Below are 21106 nucleotides of genomic sequence, written 5' to 3'. Positions count from 1 at the left end.
GCAACTTTTCAATTGGTGTTCATTTTTTTTTTTTATAGTTTTTGAATTATTTGCCTTCTGACTCTTTCCGGGTTTTCAAATGGGGGTCACCGACCCCCAACTAAAATTGTGGAGAGCAGTGACATCTAGGAACTGCTGAATGGAAAGTAAAAGTAGTTGCTCTATGTCTAAGGCATAGAGGAAGGGCAGTAGTGAAGGGTGAATTTGGGGCGTTTTGCTTCGCCGAAAAATTTGCAAATTTCCTGCAAAATGGCAAAATCGCAAAACGGTGCCGGTGGTTTCGCAGAAATTTGCTGCGAATTTGCACCTGGCGAATAAATTTGCCCATCACTAAAGGGCAGACAAAATTTGATTGACAGCTGAGATTTTTGAATGAGTTTACAACAGCTATGAATGCTTTAATAAAAAAATAGAAATTGGATTTCATGTTTAATTTTAAAAAGGACTTTTATTATAGATTTGTGTGTCTGGGTGTGTCTGGGTGACAGGTCCACTTTAAGGGCTCAGTGACACGTGCCACTCGCTGAGAGAGGAGCAGCATTAGCCTCCAGTTCTGCCACAAGCCCCATCCCAGTAATGTACGTGCCCCGGGTTCTGCTTCCCATTCCCGCTAGTCTCCCTGTTTATTCCTCTCTTCCCGAAATATCCATCTCTACATTCCTTTGTCTTCAAATCACAGTCCCACCCCCTCCCCGAATTCCAACACTTCAACCGACTTTCTCTATGCATCTTATATGGTGTCCCGTCTCCCTTCTAGCCAGCCCTTCTCCTTCCCGGAGCCTTTCACATTTCCCTCCTGTTTCCCAGAGCTACAATTCCCACATAATTCCCATATGAGTCCCGCCACAGCCGACGTCTGCCTGCTACACTTGCGTCATAGCCTCAGTACCCTGCTCCTGTCAATCATTACCGTACTACCACAAAAGGGGCGAGGCCTGGGCTTTCGAAGGCCAAGCATCCAGCAGCAAATCAGCATAGCGCAACAGAGTATCCGAAGTAGCTTCCGACCAACCAGCGCCGCACCGAGCTTCGTGGGCGTGTCCTTTCTGTCGGCAGCACTGAGCATCTTCTGCCAAGGGATTATTAGTTTAAATACAGTCCCTCGGAGACGATTCCGGTGGGAGACTAGGCCCTTGCCGGCTCCCGTATCTTTTTGCAGCTGTACCGGTGCCGATCGGCTTTGTTCGGCCAGCAAAGTGCTTGAGCGAAATTGTACCTTGCATGGGGGAGGTGCAGCACTGCCGCACGGGGATTCATGGAACTCCCATGAAGTTGCGGAGTGGGATGAAGTTTTGGGGAAGGTGCCATTGTGCCCACTCACCCTGCTTTCACCCCAGTTTTTCCCTGCAAGCAGCACTCGCCTCTCCAAGGATCTTGCAGATTCGATTCGTGTCTCCTGCTTTGGGCTGTTCGCTCCCTCTAGCCGGCACCCAGCGTGTGTGCCATGTGTCTCCTGCGGGATTCCTGTCCCTAGTGCTGGGTGAGTTGTTGGTATGGCCCCAGCCCGACTCTTGTGCAAGGCAGGGGTCGGGCAGCTTCAAGGGTTGGGGGTAACTATCAATGAAAAGATTATTTGCATTCCGACTGCTGCAAAATTACAATTTACTGGGTGAAAAGGGAGTAGTGCATGCTGGGAGTTGTAGTTCTGCAACAACTGAGTTTGTCTGTGTTGTCAAAGAAGCAATCAGAGGCATATGCATCCCTGATGTATTAGAATGTGGGAGTTCCATTCTCCACTGACATTCCCAGTGTTTGTTATGTGAAGCTCATGTGCCACATGCTCAGCTCCTACATATTCCATCATGCCACCAAGAACTTCCCAACAGCCAGACCCTCCTTTTCATTTAGACTGTGTCCTACGTGTTTGCAATGTTCCCTTTCATTTTTTCTTTGGCTATGCGCATAAAAAAAAATCTGTGTGCGCTTAGAGGGTCTTATTATAGTACTTATATTTATACTCACTCCCCCTCTTTTTCTTAATCATAGGAGGCAGTGATGGTTTGAATACGATTTGTCATGCTTAACCCTTTTTTGGAATGTCATTATTATTTTTCATTTGGTGTGGCTGCTAGAATGTTTTTAATCTGTTTGATTCTTCTGAAGGGTTAATTTAATTGATTACTTCTAATTAGTTAAGGGTTTTTTCACTATTTAGGGGTGGTTTGAGAATTTGTTTTCTTATGCTTCTGAGGAAGTGGCGTTGAAGCCACGAAACGCGTTAAGCATGGACTGTTTGATGCACTGTTGGTGGATTATTATGTATGTTATTTAATCTTCAATAAATGAAAATCTTTTAATCTTCAACCTGGTTTGGTGCTCCGTGGATCAAAGACTTTCACTGATACAATTTGTTACGCTCTATCCGGAGGCGTGTCGGCGTTGTTAGCACAACCTAATTCTTGGTCGGGCCTGTACTTTTGAGTTCGGGTGAGTGCTCTCCTCTTGCGCTATTAATGCGCTTAGAGGGAACATTGTTTTAGAGTCTGCACTTTGATTCCAGTTACAGTGCGAATTTAAATCCAGAGAGTCCTGCGACATGAAGGCAGTTGGCAAATTTGCTTGCATTTTTCTGCATTTTTAGTGCCCTTCTTGCACATTGGCTTTTTTTGTGTGTGTGTTTTTTTTTAAGCTGTTTATATGTTCAGGTTGGAACATGCAAACAGTTGACTCAAGCTGAATTTAATGCATTGAATTAGTTGATGCATTTAGGTGCACTGAGACCTGTGTTACAAAGGCACATCAAAAACACAAAAGCCTGGTTACATCAAAACATCAACAATTTTGAAGTTTTTTTTTGGAGTAATAAAAATGTAATATAGTGTTGACCTGCACTGGTAAAACTGCTGTCTGTGTTGGTTTCAGAAACACTACTATTTTTTATATAAATAAGCTGCTGTGTAGCAATGGGGGCAGCCATTTAAAGGAGAAAAGGTTACACATCAGATAGCAGATAAACTCTGTAAAACATAATGGTGTTATCTGTTAATCCACTATTTAACTTGTGCCATATAGCTTTTTTCAATTCTGCAATTGCTTATCCACAGCTTGTTCATATGAGCTATAGTAGTGTTTTTGAAGCAAACAGATCAGTTTTACCAGTGCAGCATTATATGATATTTTCATATCAAAACAATTTCATTTGTTGGTGTTACTGCTCCTTTAAGAGCTCCAAATAGCTGGCTCCCAATATATATGGTGGATGCTACTCATAGACCTGAATGCAGCACAGAGCTTATGGTTTTAGGCAGAGAAATAACCAAAGTGGAAGCAGATCCCTGGAACACCAAGTGGAACCCTAGAATAGAGTCCTGAAGTGGGTCAGGTTACCCGCAAAAAAAGCGGGTACCCTGTGGGCAGGATGAGGGTAGGATTTTTGAGTGGGGGTATAGATGCAGGTTGCGAGTCTCATCTATATATTTCTTATGTTATATTCTCTATATATTACTCCTTTTAAAAATTTTTACAAAACTGTCTCTGCCCACTTTTGATGATGTCACTTCCGGTTTGCAGCACTTGTTTAATGGTGGGCAGGTTGCGGATATGGCAGTTGCGGGCCGGGGTTTGGTAGCGGTTCCAAGTGGGTAAATATGCTGGTTGGAGTTTGGGTCTCAAAAATTGGTTCCACGCAGGACTCTACCGTAGAACATGTACAATTATTAATAACAGTACCTTCTGCAATTATAAGGGTTCTAAAAAGGGTTTAATGTGATGCCCAGTAACTTCTAACTACGTATGGGACCTATAATCCCAAATGCTTGGGACCTGGAATTGTCCAGATAAGGAATCTTTAATTTGGATCACCTTGCCTTATGTCTTCTAAAAATCATTTTGACATCAAGTAAACCTTATAGAAATGCTTTGCCAGCAATATGGATTCTATACTTAGGCTCATAGACATAAGACACAGAAAAAGCAAATTGTTTTTAAAAATTAGAATTACTTTCTTAAAGGGGTGGTTCACCTTTAAGGTAACTTTTATTATGTTATAGAACAGACAATTCTCTTTTCAATTGGTTTTCATTATTTATTTTTTATAGTTATTTTCCTTTTTCTTCTGACTGTTTGCAGCTTTCAAATGGGCATCGCTGACCCCTTCTAAAAAACAAACTGATCCTTCTATTCAGGCCTCTCCTATTCATATTCCAGTCTCTTATTCAAATCGGTGCATGGTTACTAGGGTTATTTGGACCCTAGTTACCAGATTGGTTAATATGCAAATTGAAGAGCTGCTGAATAAAAAGCTAAATAACTCCAAAACCTTCAACAATAAAAAATGAAAACCAATTGCAAATTGTCTCAGAATATCACTCTGCATCATACTAAAATACTATCTCAAAGGTGAACAACTGTGTGGGAGATGGACGTCCATTAATTCTAAGGTTTCAGGGATCCTGTACTAGCATTGTAGTACATAATGGAGATATGCCATACAGTGAGCTGAGTTTGACCAGGTCTCGCAACTAGTGTTGCCACCTGGATGGTATTTTACCGGCTTAGCCGGTAAAACACCAGCCAATGCCGGGGCCCGTATTACAAATTTAACGGCAATGTAGCTGCCAGTCAATTTGTAATACACCAAAAAAAAGCCCGTGGCTTGCCCCCAGCCTGCTCCAAACTCACCTTTTTTCCTGGGCTTCTTGCCAAATGCGCGAGTTTGGTTCCGCCCCCTTTGACATCACGACCCGGCCAGCCAATAGCGTGTTAAGGCCCCGTCGCCTTTACCGTCACGGCCCCTCCCCTCCACCTGCCGGTGAAGATTATTTTAAAAGGTGGCAACCCTACTCGCAACCAGTAACAACTTATCATGTGTTTACTTTCATTATTTGCATTGCAATTGAGCATTTAAAGCTAAATGCTGACTGGCTTCATCAGAGAAAATCATTGGCCATTATTACATAATTCTTTGTGTGTTGTCTAGGAGTGGTTCGTGTTTTATGGAAGGGGGTGTTCAGGGGGAAGTGCACTTCTTCAGAAGGGGTAGGGGTTTCCTTGCCCTTAGTGGACTGTGGGATGGTGTGGGCCTAGGCAGGGCAGCAGTAGATTGTGTGGCCCATGTGCAATATTTACTGGCAGGGGAGCTTAACAGTGGCAAAAATGGCCTCCGTGGGGGTAACCTGGTGGAAGTAATGGTCTGTACCGTGTGTTAAATAGGCTGCTGGGAGAAGGCCAAGGGCAACTATGTATGCTATGCCTTTGCTATTACCTTGGGAAATTCCAATCTGATGTTTTTGTCCCCTCCCCTAGAAGTGGCTTCATACGGGCTGCAAAATATCCCTTGTGACATTATCCCTACAATATGTGTGTGTGTGGCACTGAATACAGCATAGGGGATGCCCAGCGGATCTATGGATTTATGCCGATACAGTTGGTCGCTTAGGGACATGGCTGCTGTCACTGCTGCTGCTAACAAAAAGCAATGACCGAAAGTCCTCTGATTCTGAGCTGAACCTCCACTTGCCCCTGCTGTTTATTTTTCACACACACAGCACTTCTAGAAATCTGTTAACAAATTTCAAAATACAATATTGACAGATCAGTATTAACTGATATTTAACTGCTGGTTTAATCAGCGATTTGAAAGAAAGAGCCCTGTTTGAATATGGGGTTCATTTGAAAAATGTAGTGTAAAGAGGGAGCACAGTAACTAGAAACTTCAGAAGTAAAAAGCACATTTCTTTAGGCAACAAAGTGTAGCAGCATTATATAGGCTCCTGCTTCTAAATCAGCTCTTTTTGTCTCTCTGCCCATGTTCTTCAACCTCTTTCACGTGTCTCTCGCTCATAATCTCACCAGAAGAGGGTTCCTATTCAGTCTGCTTATCATTCCTCTCTCAACTTGGAGGAAAGTTGAGGATAGCAGTAATGTGAAAAAGCACCCAAATAATTAGAGAGATTGCATTAAAATAAATTAAGGTAGGTGTTTTGACAGTTCAAATGAGAAGGAAAGGCTTGGTGCACTTGGGGGTGCCAAATGTTAGGCACCCCCAAGTGATTGTATTGACTTACATGAAACCTGGTGCAGTTTTCTGCTGATAGGAGCACCACAGAGCGATTCTTCTGCCTTCAAATTTTCCGGGGCAAACGCATGCGCAGTTGAACAAAATAGCCAAGTTTTTAGTTAAAGTTTGGCTTTTTGTACTACTGCTCATGCGCAGCCGCACAAGGAAGGAAGATGGAAGAAGATCGCTCAGTCATGCTCACTGGTATAACCCAGGGCCAGTGCAGTTTTCTGCTGATAAGAGCACCGGCCTGGAGTTTCAGGTAAGTCAATATATAACAAATAAAAAAACAAAGAAATACAAAAAGTTGTTAAAGTAGGAAATTGTAGAAGTGATACCTATATTGGCTAACAATAAAAATACATTGCATGCTTTCGGAGCACCAAGGCCCCTTCGTCAGGCAAAATACAATACAATCACTTGGTGGTGCCTAACACTTGGCATCCCCAAGTGCACCAAGCCTTTCCTTCTCCTTTATTGAATTTTGTGCACTTCATGAATATATTTCTAAAACAGTATATTAGAAGTAGCTGAGGGACTATATGACTAGATCAAATCATGAGACCACAGACTGAAAGTCTTTATGCAGGTAATGCGTTTGCATTTTATGCAAGTAATGGGTGTAATGCACTTGCCTCTCATCACTTCATTCCACTTCTCAGGAGCTTCTGCCCGTCTGGAACTCCTGCTATGAGCTATCAGGCTCTCCTCTTCCTTCTAAACCTTCAAACACTCCCTAAAGACCAACTTGTATAGAGAAACGTATTCTATGCATATTGATTTATCAGGAATCAACTTATAAATCAGCCTTATGTCTCAAATGCCCTTTCGATTGTAAGGTCTTGTGAGTAGGACCCTCACAAATTAACATTAAATGCTGTGTAACTTGATATATCTATATATCTAGCTCGATGTGAAGAATGAATGTGAGCGCTGAAATAAAGCATGGATCCAAGAGTGCAAAGCTGAGTACTAGAATAAATGATAGTAATGTTTACATTACAGTAACAGACAATGGTGGGGTACAGTGTGCTTGTTGGTGTGAATACAATCCGTTCTGTTTTCTCCAAGTTGAGTTTTAAAAAAGAAGACATTCAAGAGTATATAGCAGAGAGACACGGGACACAAGTGGAAAGATCAGGACAAGATAGAGGCTTGGGTATCATCAATATCTAGATCAGCGCAGCCATCAGGGGGTACAGTCGTACCAGGCCTCGACCTAAAGGGGGGCCCTAATTAGCTGGCCCTCCTTAAGAGTGTGTGAAGGCGCGAAAAGACACAAACCACGAAAGGAGCCGAAGCTGAAGGCAAGAAAAGCCCTGAAAGGAGCTAAAAAACCCCCAGAGAAGCTGCCTTTGCTGAGGACAAGGAAGAAGAACTTACGGTAAGTTTCACTGAACACCAATGTGTTGTTTTTTTGTTTTTTTTATTTGATTAAACCGTTGGCCACCAATTTATTGTTTAAAGGACCCAGGCAACCAATGTTTTTTTTTTTTTTTTTTTTTCATTTTCTATGGGGCTTCTGACCACCATTGGTTTTTTTTAACTTGTAAGGAGGGCTGGCCACCAGTGAAGTTTTTGTAACTTTTATGGGGGGGCCTGACCCCTAATTGTTTTTTTTTTTGACTTGCAGGGGGATTAGGGTTGCCCCTTTTTTTAAAAATAAAATAAAAAAAACCTGACACCAAAGGGGGAGGATCGCAATGATTAAGGGGGCGGAGCCACTGTGCACGATTGGCTGGGCGGGTCTTGACATCAAAGGGAGTGGGCCACGGCGCGCATTTGGCCTCAAGGTGGCAGCAAAAAGGTTGGTTTTTACCAGGCTGGGGGCAGGCCACGGGCTTTTGTTTGGTGTGTTACAAATTTTCCAGCAGCTACGTTGCCGGTAAATTTGTAATACCGGCCCCAGCCTTGGCAGGTGTTTTACCGACAAGGCCAGTAAAAAAACGGTTGACCAAGAATTGTAAGTGAGATTAGCTGTCCAAAGACAAAGCCTTGCGGGACCTTAACATAGAGTTCAAGTGGTGAGGAGATTTTACCCAAGAAAGAGACCGAGAAGGAGCACTGCCTTGATCCAGGAAAATGCTGTTCCCTGTATCCCAAGGAAGAGAAGAATGTTATAGAGGAGCTGGTGATCTACTGGCCTCTCATTCCTATTTTCACTTGAAAGTATAAAGCAAGATCTTGGGCTGTTAGAGAGGAAGGAGGGTCAGGTTGTGGTGGGCAGAGAAGAGAGAGGAGGCAGCATCACACTATTTCATCAATGACTGGCCAGTGGGCATAGAGACCAGCAGAACACCCAGTTCTGCAGGTGGAACTTCTAGATGCCTGGGCTCCAGCCTGAACATACAGGACTGGGTATTGGGACAGCCCACACATGACTATTCTTAACAGTTTTACTTTTAAGTTGTCACGTTGGGGGATTTGGATTATTTTGTCACCTTAAGAGGCATATTATGTTCAAAACAAGAATGTGCCAGTGCATTATACTCCGCATTATAATTAGCAGCTAGGCAGACTTGATAGGGAACTGAAGCCTGTCTTTGCTTACATGACTGCAGGGCTGTGATTGGCTATCCCTCTCCTACTGTGCTTTTGGCAGGGACCATTAGGATTCGCCCACCCCATATCATTTGAAACACAGGCAGGAACCATAGCAGATCTATAGGAAGCTCCAATAAAGGGGAAGTTTTACAGTTATTTATTTTTAGCCCAAAATAACACTAGCACCATATATTATTAATTATTGTCTACAAGATTAAAGTGATGTGTGCCTGTCTCTTGAGCACCACGTGTTTGCAGGTGATTCATGTTTAATGGGAGGAGGGGCTATTTGGATTATTCTATCCCCTTCCCAGAAAGCTAAACCACCATCAAAATCAATCTGTGTACAGTTCTTTATGAATGTTTTGTAAATATTTTGTTCATAAAGAATTGGTTTGATTGGCATTCTTATCTGCTGTCTAGCTTTGTATATATTCACTCTCAGCACCATCGGTTTTACTTGATATTGGCAATATATATATAGATATAGATAGATATAGATAGATAGAGATAGAGATAGAGATAGAGATAGAGATAGAGATAGAGATAGAGATAGAGATAGAGATAGAGATAGAGATAGAGATAGAGATAGAGATAGAGATAGAGATAGAGATAGAGAGAGATAGAGATAGAGATAGAGATAGATAGATAGATATAGATAGATAGATAGATAGATAGATAGATAGAGATAGATAGATATATATATAGATATAGATATAGATTTGCTCATAAGGATCCGCACACCAAAATTCTTTCATCAAAACTCAGTGCTTTATTCAGTACATTGATCCGACGTTTCGGCCCACATTAGGGCCTATATATATATATATATATATATATATATATATATATATATATATATATATATAATTCGATTCGTCCCCAGAACTCTATGAACTGAAAGAAAATTACTTTTAACATAAAGAAGAAGCCCAAACATGGTTTATTTTTGAGTAAGGAAGTGCTTTCTGTACTTTAGGCTTTTGTTCAAGGTAATTAGGGAACTTACAGCTCAAGATACAGTTTCATGAAGCGCAGTCAGGAAGTGCAGCATAGTCTCCTAAGTTTCTTAGAAATCTTGCAAGGGCATAGTTACTCTGTATATCACCACACTGCTCCCCCCACACCCTTGCTCAACTGTTAAAGGGAACAATCTAATGTCATCAAATTCATCTTTGGTAAATGCAAGAATTTTCATACCACAATTTCAAAGTTGGAAAGAGTCAGAAGAAGAAGAAGGCAAATAATTCAAAAACTATACAAAATTAAGGCCAATGGAAAAGTCAGATTGTAATAATAATCCAATAACATATTAAAAGTTAATTGAAAGGTGAACCACCCCTTTAAGGAATGGCGATCCAAATTACGGATTGACCCCTTATCCAAAAAGTACCAGATCCTGAGCATTCTGGATAACGGGTCCCGTACTTGTACTGTCAGCTGGAAGTTTAGGAGCTGCTTGCCTCTAGTCCAGTATATCCGTGATGTGAAACTGAGGGGTCAGTGGGATTGTCCATAGGGGTGAACAGGTATTAAAGTTTTTTTTTTTTTTAGAGCTTTAAAGAAATGTAGGAAAACCACATTTTTTGAGCGTCATGGAAAAAGAAAATCGCAATTCAGTTGTTAGTAAATGGGCCCCATAGTGTTCCAGTTAATTGGGGTTGATGACCCATTTGTAAGTAAGAAATAAAAATTAAAGAAAGAAATGGGACTCCTGTTAAAGCGGTTGGTCACCTTCAAGCAGAATCCCTGTTTCATTAAAGGCAGCTGTTAGAATTGATACAATAGTTACTAATATTTCACAGATACTGATGAGATATCCACTTAATGTAGCAAATTATATCGAACATTACATCAAACACACATTAAATGTAAAACTGAAATTTAGGGAAACGGTAAAAAATAAAAGTAGTCGCCCGAAGTTGCCTCACGAGGAAACTTCGGGCAACTTCGGAAAACGAATCGCCACGTGTGATTAGCGCCGGCGTTTTGTCATTTTAGCTTGCGCAGATTCAGGGAAGGCGTTTGGGGAGATTGGTCGCCGCAAAAATGAGGCGATTAGTCGCCAGGTGACCAAATCTCCCCAAAACGCCCTGTGTGGACTTACCCTTACTAGATTTGAAATTAGGGTTGAGTAAAATGATGGTGTACATTTATAGAGTAAATAAAATCATACACCTTGCTAAATAACACCACTTGTTTATACAAGAATTGCTCCTCAGCCCTGAGGTGTGCATTTATGCAGTGAATCACAATACACACCTTCATCAGTTTCACCACTTTTAGTTTCGTAATAGATTCTTCCTGCTGATTTCAGAAATGTTGATGAGTGAGTGAATGAACTTGATATACATATTGAACATTCAACTTTAAACTTTGGATTTGGATTTTTTTTTTACGATCTTATCAAGACTATTCCAGCACAGGAATTATTTGGGAAAATTTAATGACAAATAGGGTGCAAAGTCAGTGCGGATTTGGTCGTAGTGGCTTTCCAAAAATCGCAGGATCAATTCGTCCATCAAGTTCAACCTTTTTACTTTATTTAACCTGCCTAACTGCCAGTTGATCCAGAGGAAGGCAAAAAAACCCCATCTGAAGCCTCTCCGATTTGCCTTAGATGGGGGGGAAAATTCCTTCCAGACTCCTTGGATAAACTTGTACTATGAGCTATCTCCCATAACCCTGTATTACCTCACTTGCTAAAAAGCTATCTAACCCCATCCATCCAACTGATGTATGGTAACATTTGACCAAACTGCCTGACTAGGGAATTAAGGCATGCATTTCCCCAGCAACTTATTTATGTGACTTGCATGAGTTTTTATTTTGCATTAATGATGGCGGAAATCAAAATGCCATTTTATGATTCTCACCTTATGGGCAGAATGGCAGTTGCCTTTTCTAGTGAACGGCATAAAAAAAGACCTGTGCAGCTGCTTGCCCCCAAGATAAGGGGATCTTGTAGCCTAGGTTCTTGAATGCTAAAAAGCACACTGAGGAATATTTAGTGCTAAGCAATACATTTGGAGGCCAAGTAATTATCTGTATTTATGTTCTTATAAGGCTGCTGCTCAGGGTTAAGAGAACGCCGTAGGATTTGTGTCAGCAGCGCTGCAATATTTTCTAGTGAATGAAGAAATATTTAGGGTATACAGACCAATGAGGCTGATGCAAGTGAAAATTGAGAAGTTTTAGTTTGTCTGACTTTCCCAGCTTCAGTCTTGCTACAATAAAGCCTTTCGTCCACCAAAAGGCCTTGCAAAGTAAGGTTATTATAGGAACTGGATGAAGGCCAAGACCATCCTTACAGCTGATCTTGAATTTCTGTGAATTGGAGTTATTACTTGTGCATTTCCAGTAGTTTGTTTGAACGATTTTTTTCCCCTTTAAAATGCCAGTTTTACTCTTTACATTCCATTCCGCACTTTGTTTTTTAATACATTTAATTAAATTCATGAATGAACTGTAACTGTCCCTTTTTCTGTTTACATATAGACACTTCCTGGCAATCAAATGGCATTTGTTTCCTTGCTGTTCAACAACAAATGCCCCTTATGTTTAATGACATGTGCTAGACAAAGAATTCAGGTATTGTTCAGGACAAATTTTATAATCTAACCGCATAAGATGATTATATCTTTGGCTAATATAAGGCTAGTGGTTCTGTTGGCTGGTTGAAATTTCATAGTGAAGTCACTTGTCAGCCGGCCAAACATTCAGCCAACTCAAACTAGCTTGCAGGCTGTGGGCCAGATTGGCTGCCTTCGTTTTAACTCATAAGCAGCCAATCCCAGTGACACAGTGATAGTATTGTTGGGGGCTTCTTCTACTGGTAAAAATACAAGTAACTCTCTTGCTTATAGTCAGAGCAAGTGATACATGGCACAGTTATGAAAAGGAAAACATAATATCTGAGTACACCTATTGTGCTGCATATATTTAAAATGTTCTACTTCAGATTTTGCCTCGCTCAAGAGCTGGAAGCTGCAGCATCTGTGAATTTGGAGACGTGGTCTAGTGTCCAACCGTAACCCACCAAGCCCCCAGACCCTTATTTTTAAGTTATCTGAAACCCTTAGGTGATGTCATGGTGGGGGAGACGGCTGTGACTAATGTCACCATGGGGGGTCTTTGTGGAAAATTACAGGCAGGAATTCAAGGTGGCAGGTCTGGCAATAGCAACAGCTGCAGCCGCCACCCAACTGAACCCACACCAGCAACTGCACATTGTGAAAGGTTAACCCGCAGATGCTCAATATACCCATAATTAACTAACTGGCACTTATTGTAGGGAACAGTAGGTGCAATGTAAGAGTCAAGTACGGTAAGAGATTGTAGAAGAATGTATTAAGATATTATTGGGGGAATGTAATAAAAGTGGCAAAGAGCAAAACAATATGCACCAATAAGAATAAAAATCCACATCTCGCAATGTAATATTGTTCCTTAAACTGTTATTGCATTGCGAATTTTAATTGCGCATTGCAGATTTTAATTGCACGCTCTTAAGTGCTTGAAGGTGTTGTGATTTTTTGGAGCACACATAACGACTTTTTCAGTAAGAAGTTTTATTACATTTACTGTGCATTGGCGCAAACTATAAAATTCGCAAATGGTCTTCCACTGTCGGAAGTGGTCACTAAACAGTTTCCGGGTTCTCAAGCTATATTAAATTCGCGCAAATGAAAACTTTTTTGTGCAAAGGCATTTTAGCATTGCGAATAGTTTTTCTGTTACCAACTTTTATTACATTCCCCTGTATATCTTTAGGTAATCTTGGCTTATTATAGAGTGCATCTGGGCAAACTGTGGGCTATTTATTGCATATCGGTATTATTTACAGACCAGTGGTGCACCACCGTCAGCCCCTGTAGTGGTCAAATTGTAACCATGAAGCTAATTCACTAAAGGGATTCACCACATTTCACGTGAATTTGAATAGGTCATATATATGTCTTTATTAGAGATGTTGGTGCAAATGCTTGAAGTGGTTACTTATTGCTAATGTCCAAGGAAGCAAAATAAAGACAAAAGAGATCCTATAATGCCCTAGACATGAGCCTGTCTGAAAACAAATGTGGCATGCCCCTCAAGGGGTTGGAAAAAAAAATGTTAACACAAACATTTTCAATAGTTAGAACTTTTGAAGGCAATCCCACTTGAGGAGGATGTAGCTTCATCTCATCAGTTCACCAGTCTAAGCTAGAGGAAACTCTAGCTAAAGAGGTAACTTTCTGTAAAATTCACACTTTAGTGAATTTGCAGAGTAATGATCATTCATCTGAGCAAAAATTTGCCTGCCGATAGGGCGCAAAATGATGCTAGTGATGGTCTTTTTCGCTAGTAAATTGTCCTCTACGCCTGTTAGTAAATTGGCGATGTCCTTGCGGATGGGATTTCTGGTGAATTTTCTCAAGCAATGGCCACTTCACCCTTTAGTAAATCTGCCCCCATGTTGGCCATCTGACTCTATATCTTTAGTAATTCTGAGTGAATCTTTGCCTTGAACCCAATCGTGCTTTAGCAGGTGAAACACATTAACCACTAACAGGTATTCATGCAATTAAAGTGGAAATTAAATTGACATTAACTTTTATTATGTTTTTAAGTGGGCCTATTCTAAGCAAGGTTCCAGGCTTCACTTGCTAATTTTATTTCTGTACCTGTAGAGCTGTGCAACTGATTAAGAAAAGACCAACTGCAAGTTCTTGAAATTCTGATTACCAAACCATAGTAAAAGTTCTTAAGGTGAACTAGACCTTTATGTGTCTCACCGTGTTTGCATTAACATCTTAGGTTTTCAGCTCTGCCTCGTTAAGCCTCGGTGAAGTGAAGCGAGAAAGCAAATTCGATCTGCAAATACACCTTTTATTCTGGCCAGACCTGGGGCCTGATGATTGTCCAGTTTTTAATTTGTATTGATTCCATTCAAACTGGCAGCATATTACTTACATTAAATGTTAAACTCCCCTTTGTGCCCTCCCTGGTGCCACTGGGCACCAACATGCTACTTGCAACTGTTCATTTCAAGATTAACATGCACTGACTGTTTGTAATCCTCTTTCAGAGGTGACAGTCAGCAGCTGGCTCCAGTATCTTTTAGGATAAGATAAAGGCAGAGGCATCTATTTTTAGGGGTGCTTCAGGGAAGATGCCCCTCCTCTTTTCTCTGTTTTTCTGTTTTTACTGGGGGGGGGGTCGCCAAGCTTTGATTTAGCAGCTTGTGTATCTTCTTAAATCAACGAAAAATACTTGTTCTTGTGTATTATTTTTAACAAAAACATAGTGCCAGAGAATCACCTTAGTGAGGAACAAGAAGAAGATGAAAAATGTCTGCTGCCACCAGCAAATGTCTCTCTTATTTCCTCAGTTACAGTCTGTATACACAAAACATGTGCACTTGTTACAAACTGTGTATAGTATAGTGGGAAGGGTTCGAGCCCGGCTTAGAGAACCACAGGCTGCCAACACATTAGAGGTTGCCCCTTTTGGGCATTCGTGTAATGAAAAGACATCCAAATAGCTGTAACTGTGCTGAAAACAAAGCATTCTGTTGTACAATCATATCATCCTTAACCTTGGATATTGGCTCCTTTTCACTAAAATATGCACTGACCTGAGATATATGCTTTTTCCAAGTTTGCCCTTATGGCTGTTGGGACAATGTACATGTAGGGTTGCTACCTTTTCCCCCTGTGGAGACTGGGCAGGGGGCGGGTCATGACATAGAGGGGGCGGGCAATCACAATGAAAAAAGGAAAAGACGCCAGTGTTTGTTGAACTTTTTCGGCTTACAGGATATGATGTAAGAGACAGAAGATTGAGGAAGATCTAGCTGCTTTTTAGCACTTCGCCTGGTCTGAGGTGGCGAAGGCAATTTTGGTGTAAGAGGTCAACGTTCAGTAAAATCCGCATCTTAGTGAAATTGCATAGTAACGTCCGTTTGCCAGAGTGAAAAGTCGTCTGGCGATGGAGTGCGAATAAGTGCGAGTGCGAATAACCCTAGCGACGGTCTGTTTCACTTGGGAATTGGCACCTGTGCCTGTTAGTAAATTGGCGATGTCTCTGCGGGTGGCAACGCTGGCGAAAAGTCCCTAGCATTAGCCACTTTGCTCTTTAGTAAATTTGCTCCTTAGTGTTCAGTTGGAAATTCAAATTGCTTTGCTTTTAGTTGTGCCTACTGTGATAGGCAAATTGTGCTATGGCATCTGTTACAGATTTTATTTTCTGAATTTTGCCATTCTGGTATGTTAACATTTTGTTGGCAGAATACAGGTTAAAAGTAAAAGGAAGATTTTAATTGAATATGTTCTAGTGCTTCTTCCTCCCACACTCTTCTGTCACAGCTACATACATGTGTGGTTTCCAAAGGCCCACACCTCTTGCAGTCCTTGCCGGTTTCTGGTTTTTCTCAGAAAAATGTAAAATTGTTTTCAGAATATTAGCTCAGTGTGAGGGGAGGAGGTAAAAGTCATTAAATAAAGTAGAGCTATATTAGAAGTAACCTCAGACAGATCTGGACTGGGAGTCAAAATAGGCCCTGGCATTCCAAGTGAACAGAGGTCCAAACAGTCCTCCACCAGCCCACTAAATAGTGACTATCTATGGGACCTTACATCAGCCCCTCTGGCATTTGCCAGAACCCACAGTTTGCCAGGCCTGACCTCAGAGTTCCTTTGGCCTCGCGCTGGTCATGGAGCTTATCGGCTACCTCTAAATATCCTTATATTTTACAGTAGCATTAAGGGGTAGATTTATCAAAATGTGAATTTAGTACTCATCATACTGATGATGCACTGATTTCTATAATATGAATAATAGAGGCTTGAATAGCAATATGAGTAATAAAAAGTTGCAATAACAATACATTTGTAGCCTTACAGAGCATTTACTTTTTAGAAGGGGTCAACGAAGCCCATTTGAAAGCTGCACAGAGTCAGAAGAAAAAGGCAAATGGCTATAAAACTATTAAAATAAAATAATAAACAATGAAAACCAATTTCTGGGATATAAGGGGCACAAGATTGCACCCAGATAAGGAGAAAGCGTCTTTGTTCTAACACCTCTTCCTACCCATATGTGGTATAACTGCGTCATGTATTATATTATGATTATTCTTTAACATACTCTAAGGACAGTAGCAATTTCAGTGCCAGTGCCTTTTAATCAAAGCATAAGATTAACCTTTTGTATTTTCTTGCAGGCTAGAGGCGCATATGTTGTGGAGATTGAAGATGTCCTTTGCCATATGGAGCATTTGAAATGGTTGGAGGTGGGGCGTGTCCCCAGCAAGAGTCAGCCCAGATTATCTATCCTGTGCCTGCTCCACTTGCACCCCCGTCACAATATCGCCTTTTCAGGGGAAGTGAGCGCCACCTTGTAGAGAGATCGGTGGTCACTTTGCAGGCCAGTGGTTTCTATTGGGGACCTCTACCTACAAAAGAGGCTCATGCTATGTTAGAAAGAGAGCAAATAGGTACATTTTTGGTTCGGGACAGCTCACAGGGCAACCAGCTTTTTAGCATCAGCATCAAAATGGAGTCTGGTCCGGTAAGTGTTCGGGTTCTGTTTTGGAAGGGCTTTTTCTGGCTAAGGGAGCTATTTTCAGACTGTCCAGTCAAGCTTTTGGAGCTAGCTGTGGAGAAATGCCAACATACACCTCTTAGATGCCAAAATGGCATCCAGTTAACGCTGTCTCAGCCACTGCGCAGGACTCGAATCCTTAGCTTGCAACAGATATGCCGACGGTGCATAATTACTCATCATGGAAGAGAGGGACTGGCTACACTCCACATTCAGCCGACTCTGCGGCGATTTATTGAGGATTTCCCCTTTAAGATCTGATATTTTATCAATGAAAGTGGGAATAGGTCAACTCTCCAAGTGCCTTTATTATTTAATGGTGTCATAGAGATGCATTTGATTCAGCATCAACACGAGACAGCATTGGACTGGATCTATGGGAAACCACCATAACACCTCTGTGCAAAGTAAAAGCCCAGTAAAATGTTGCTGCCAAAAAAGTATGTATTTTTGTAACTAATAAGCTTGCAGGTAGGGAGTTGGCTTGTGAATTGATATTTAATGTACATAGTTGGCAGTTGGAATGTAAGCGTTTTGGGGCCCCTTTTAGCCTCATGGCACACCTACACTATTTTATTCCTTCCTTAATTCATCAGTATTATTGGGAGAATCTTACAGAATTTTTAAGCTATTTCATTTAGAAGGGAATTTACCATTTTATTGTGTTGTACATTGTTCTTTTTGTTTGGACTTCATTATTTATTTTGTATGTATGTCTTTGCTAGCTTGGCTCTGCCTTTTTCCAGGCTGCAGCTACTATTTTTTGTTAGGGTCGCTGACCCTCTCAACCCCCCCCCCCCAAAAAAAAACATACTTACTGGGTTCATTTTTATTTTGATATATTCATCACTTCACTTCTCTTTCTGTTCACTACTTGCTATAGAAAGTAACTCTCTATAGAGAGAGCTATAGATAAAAGAGTAAATCAGAAACTACAAAGAATAAAAATGAAGGCAGGCTTAGACTTGTGCTTTATTATACCATATAAAAAGTTATTTTGAACCTACACCTCTAATAATAATAATATTCACATATTTTTCAGTGCGTTACTGTTAGAAGACTCATAGCATGCTTAGAGGATACCAACTCTGTGACTTTCTTCTGTGCACAGTAACCCAGTGCAGTTCTGCTCAGTTCCTGAGATATTCCAGACAAGCTATACCAAATTGTGCCCATGGTTAAAAAATAAATTCGTTGTATTCGGCTGAAGTGAATCCGAACCCATGTAAGTTTAGATAACTGAACACAACAATTTCTAGTTCACAATTGATTTTGTTCTCAAATTTAAAGCCCCTAAAGCAATATTATGCAAGAGTATTGAGAAGTGTTGGTGAAATTTGGTAAACTCTTTTATTAGCCTCTGATTACTGCATACAGTTGTTTTATAGACAACTTTAGATAACCTAGTAACTTAGGTCTAACCTGCCTATATAAAGGCATAAAAACCCTTCTGCAAACTCTCTAATTTGCCTCAGAAGGGGGAAAGAATTCGTTCCTCAATTTTATTGTTCTGCACCATTTTGAAATCAGACGTGTTTTACCATTAATCCCCCTTATCTTCCCATGTATTACATAAGAGCCAAGTAGATTAGTCTTCCTGTGGGCCTTTGTATTGCAGATGTGTGTGCTTCTTTCAGATGCACTCCCATATACAGAACAGATGTGCATAAAGCTTCAGTCAAAGCCTTCAAAGGCCCTATTCCAAACAAACCAACATTTTTAAATGCTGTATAGACCCAGGCTTGACCTAGCCAGAGAATATAAATACATTGTGGGGCAAATCAATGCATTTGGCATTGTTTCCCTTTTTAAAGAGCAAGTAGAGCTCAGATAAAACATTTTGGTCACTGTGAGTAGCTCTGTGCATCAATATGGTATTCAACTGAGTTGATGGATTTAGGACCTAGAGGCAGTGAAATAAAAAGCCCTAATATAGATTTCACCTGAGACACCCACCAAGAAACATACAAAATGAATCCTGCACATCGCATGGCTAACACAATAGACATTTTCTGTTTATATACAGCTGACTATTTGTTTCCAGTTTTGTTGGAAATCATTAATAGTTCATTATAACATCTTTCATACTGTTCTCAGGTGGAAGCTCTTGATTTCTAGACATTGTCCTATTGTTTATATTCATTTTGTGCCAATTATATAACCGCTGTGATTTACAGTGTGTGAGATTAGATTGTATATATCGATGTACTGATACAATACGATAAGCTAAGGACCTACTAAAAAAACAACTGAACAATGCACTAAAGTTAATTTTAGGTGATATTTAGCACAGTTGTAAATGGAAAAACCCACCCTGTTGTATGAATTTGTTATTTGCTTAACCTTTGCCATATATTCTCCCTGTTTTCTATCAAGAGACAGCAGCTCCCGACTGGGAGATCGTGAAAAACAGAGGGTTTTTTGCTTGTCTGTTGACCTATCTCCATGCCACACTCTGGGTGGAATCCTAGGGATGATCATTTGCCCTCAGCAATGGCAACAACACTGCATAGTGTAATCTATTTCAAAGAAACTTTAATTTTGCCTTTTAGAACCTTTATAACAGATACAAAATCTATAGAGGATATTTATCACTTCATCCTCCAGCAATAAAGGGCCTTAACACCAACGAAATAACATGGCAGACAAGACCCTTTTGGCCGAGAATCTGTATGGCAGCTTGTAAATATTGTAAAACCTCTTCTATTTAAGAGGTCACACACTTGTACTTTAATTGGGACACTTCTGCTTTAAAAAATGGCACACAGTTATGGCTGTAACATTCAGTATATTCACCTTTATCTATGCCTCCAACCCAAAACATGGACACTAAGGGGGTAGAGAATGTATTTCAGTAAGCCAGGATTTTCAGTGTTAAAAAGGCAATGAAATGTTCTAATGTATGGACTTATTTAGTTTTAGCATTAATGTGTATACAGTATGATATTTTTATATGGTCTTAAAATAAGCTATATTTGCTCAATATCAAGGGTCTCTTTGTAAAATCCTTGTTGGTTTTTTTTAAAGTGACCAGTGCAGATTTGAAGAAAACTATAGCACTTAATCTTCTTAATCTTCTACATTACCCCCCAGACAGCCTTCAACTGAGAGTTGTTGTAGAATCCTACATTATATATCAATCAATCACTGATCAATCACTGTTTTTGGTAGAATTTATATTTCTACTTGGCAAATAATTTACTAGTAGGTGTAGTAAAGTAATAGAAAACCAACAGACTCAACAGTGATGACATCCATGCTGTTGATTCTGTCTAATTGAATCATTAATTGAGGCTTGTTCAGAATAATAGTTTGTTCCAAATAATACTGTGGAGTTCAATTAATGAGGTCATTTATTCTGTGAAAAAAGCTGTCAATTACGGCCCTTATTTAAAGAAGGAAGGCAACAAATATTGTGCATGCTGGTTATAGTGTGTTTCTCTCTGAAAAATGGGTCGTTCCAGACATTGTTCAGAAAAACAGCAAACTTTGGTTAAAAAGTTGATTGGAGAGCTAAACCAAAACCTGAAAGACATGAAAGAAAACAGAAAAATACCAAATGGATAGAAGAATAGACAAAATTGCAAAGACTCAGCCAATGGCAAAGACTACAAGCATCATGATATGGGGATGTTTTTCATACTCTGGTTTTGGGGCTATTTATCACATACCAGGGATCATGTATCCGTTTTAATACATCAAAATACTTGAAGAGGTCATGTTGCCTTATGCTGAAAAGGAAATGTCCTTGAAATGGATTTTTCAACAAGACAACGACCCAAACACACAAGTAAATGAGCAACATCTTGGTTCCAGACCAACAAGATTGACGTTATGGAGTGGCCAGCCCAATCCCTGGACCTTAATCCAATATAAATCTTGTGGGGTGACCTGAAAAATGCTGTTTGAGGCGAAACCATGAAATGCAGAAGAATTGTGGAAGCCAGAAGTTGGTCGACTCCATGCAACACAGATGTG

General features: G+C 40.4%; 2 protein-coding genes across 2 annotated transcripts; both read left to right on the top strand.

The window, feature by feature from the left end:
- The first annotated feature begins 505 nt into the window (after nucleotides 1–505).
- On the top strand, nucleotides 506–19562 carry LOC121393337. Its single transcript, XM_041561586.1, has 2 exons — nucleotides 506–1480; nucleotides 16749–19562. The coding sequence occupies exons 1-2, from the start codon at nucleotides 735–737 to the stop codon at nucleotides 16804–16806; spliced, it is 804 nt and encodes a 267-aa protein (XP_041417520.1). The 5' UTR covers nucleotides 506–734; the 3' UTR covers nucleotides 16807–19562.
- LOC108715012 (suppressor of cytokine signaling 1) lies at nucleotides 16808–17389 on the top strand. Its single transcript, XM_018259868.1, has one exon. It carries the CDS (start codon nucleotides 16808–16810, stop codon nucleotides 17387–17389), a length of 582 nt encoding a protein of 193 aa, XP_018115357.1.
- Nucleotides 19563–21106: the final 1544 nt, after the last annotated feature.

This window comes from Xenopus laevis, chromosome 4S (genome assembly GCF_017654675.1).
Source record: "Xenopus laevis strain J_2021 chromosome 4S, Xenopus_laevis_v10.1, whole genome shotgun sequence".
Taxonomy (NCBI): Eukaryota; Metazoa; Chordata; class Amphibia; order Anura; family Pipidae; genus Xenopus; species Xenopus laevis.
Note: the sequence above shows the minus strand (reverse complement) of the source record. Positions and strands in the feature narration are given on the sequence as shown.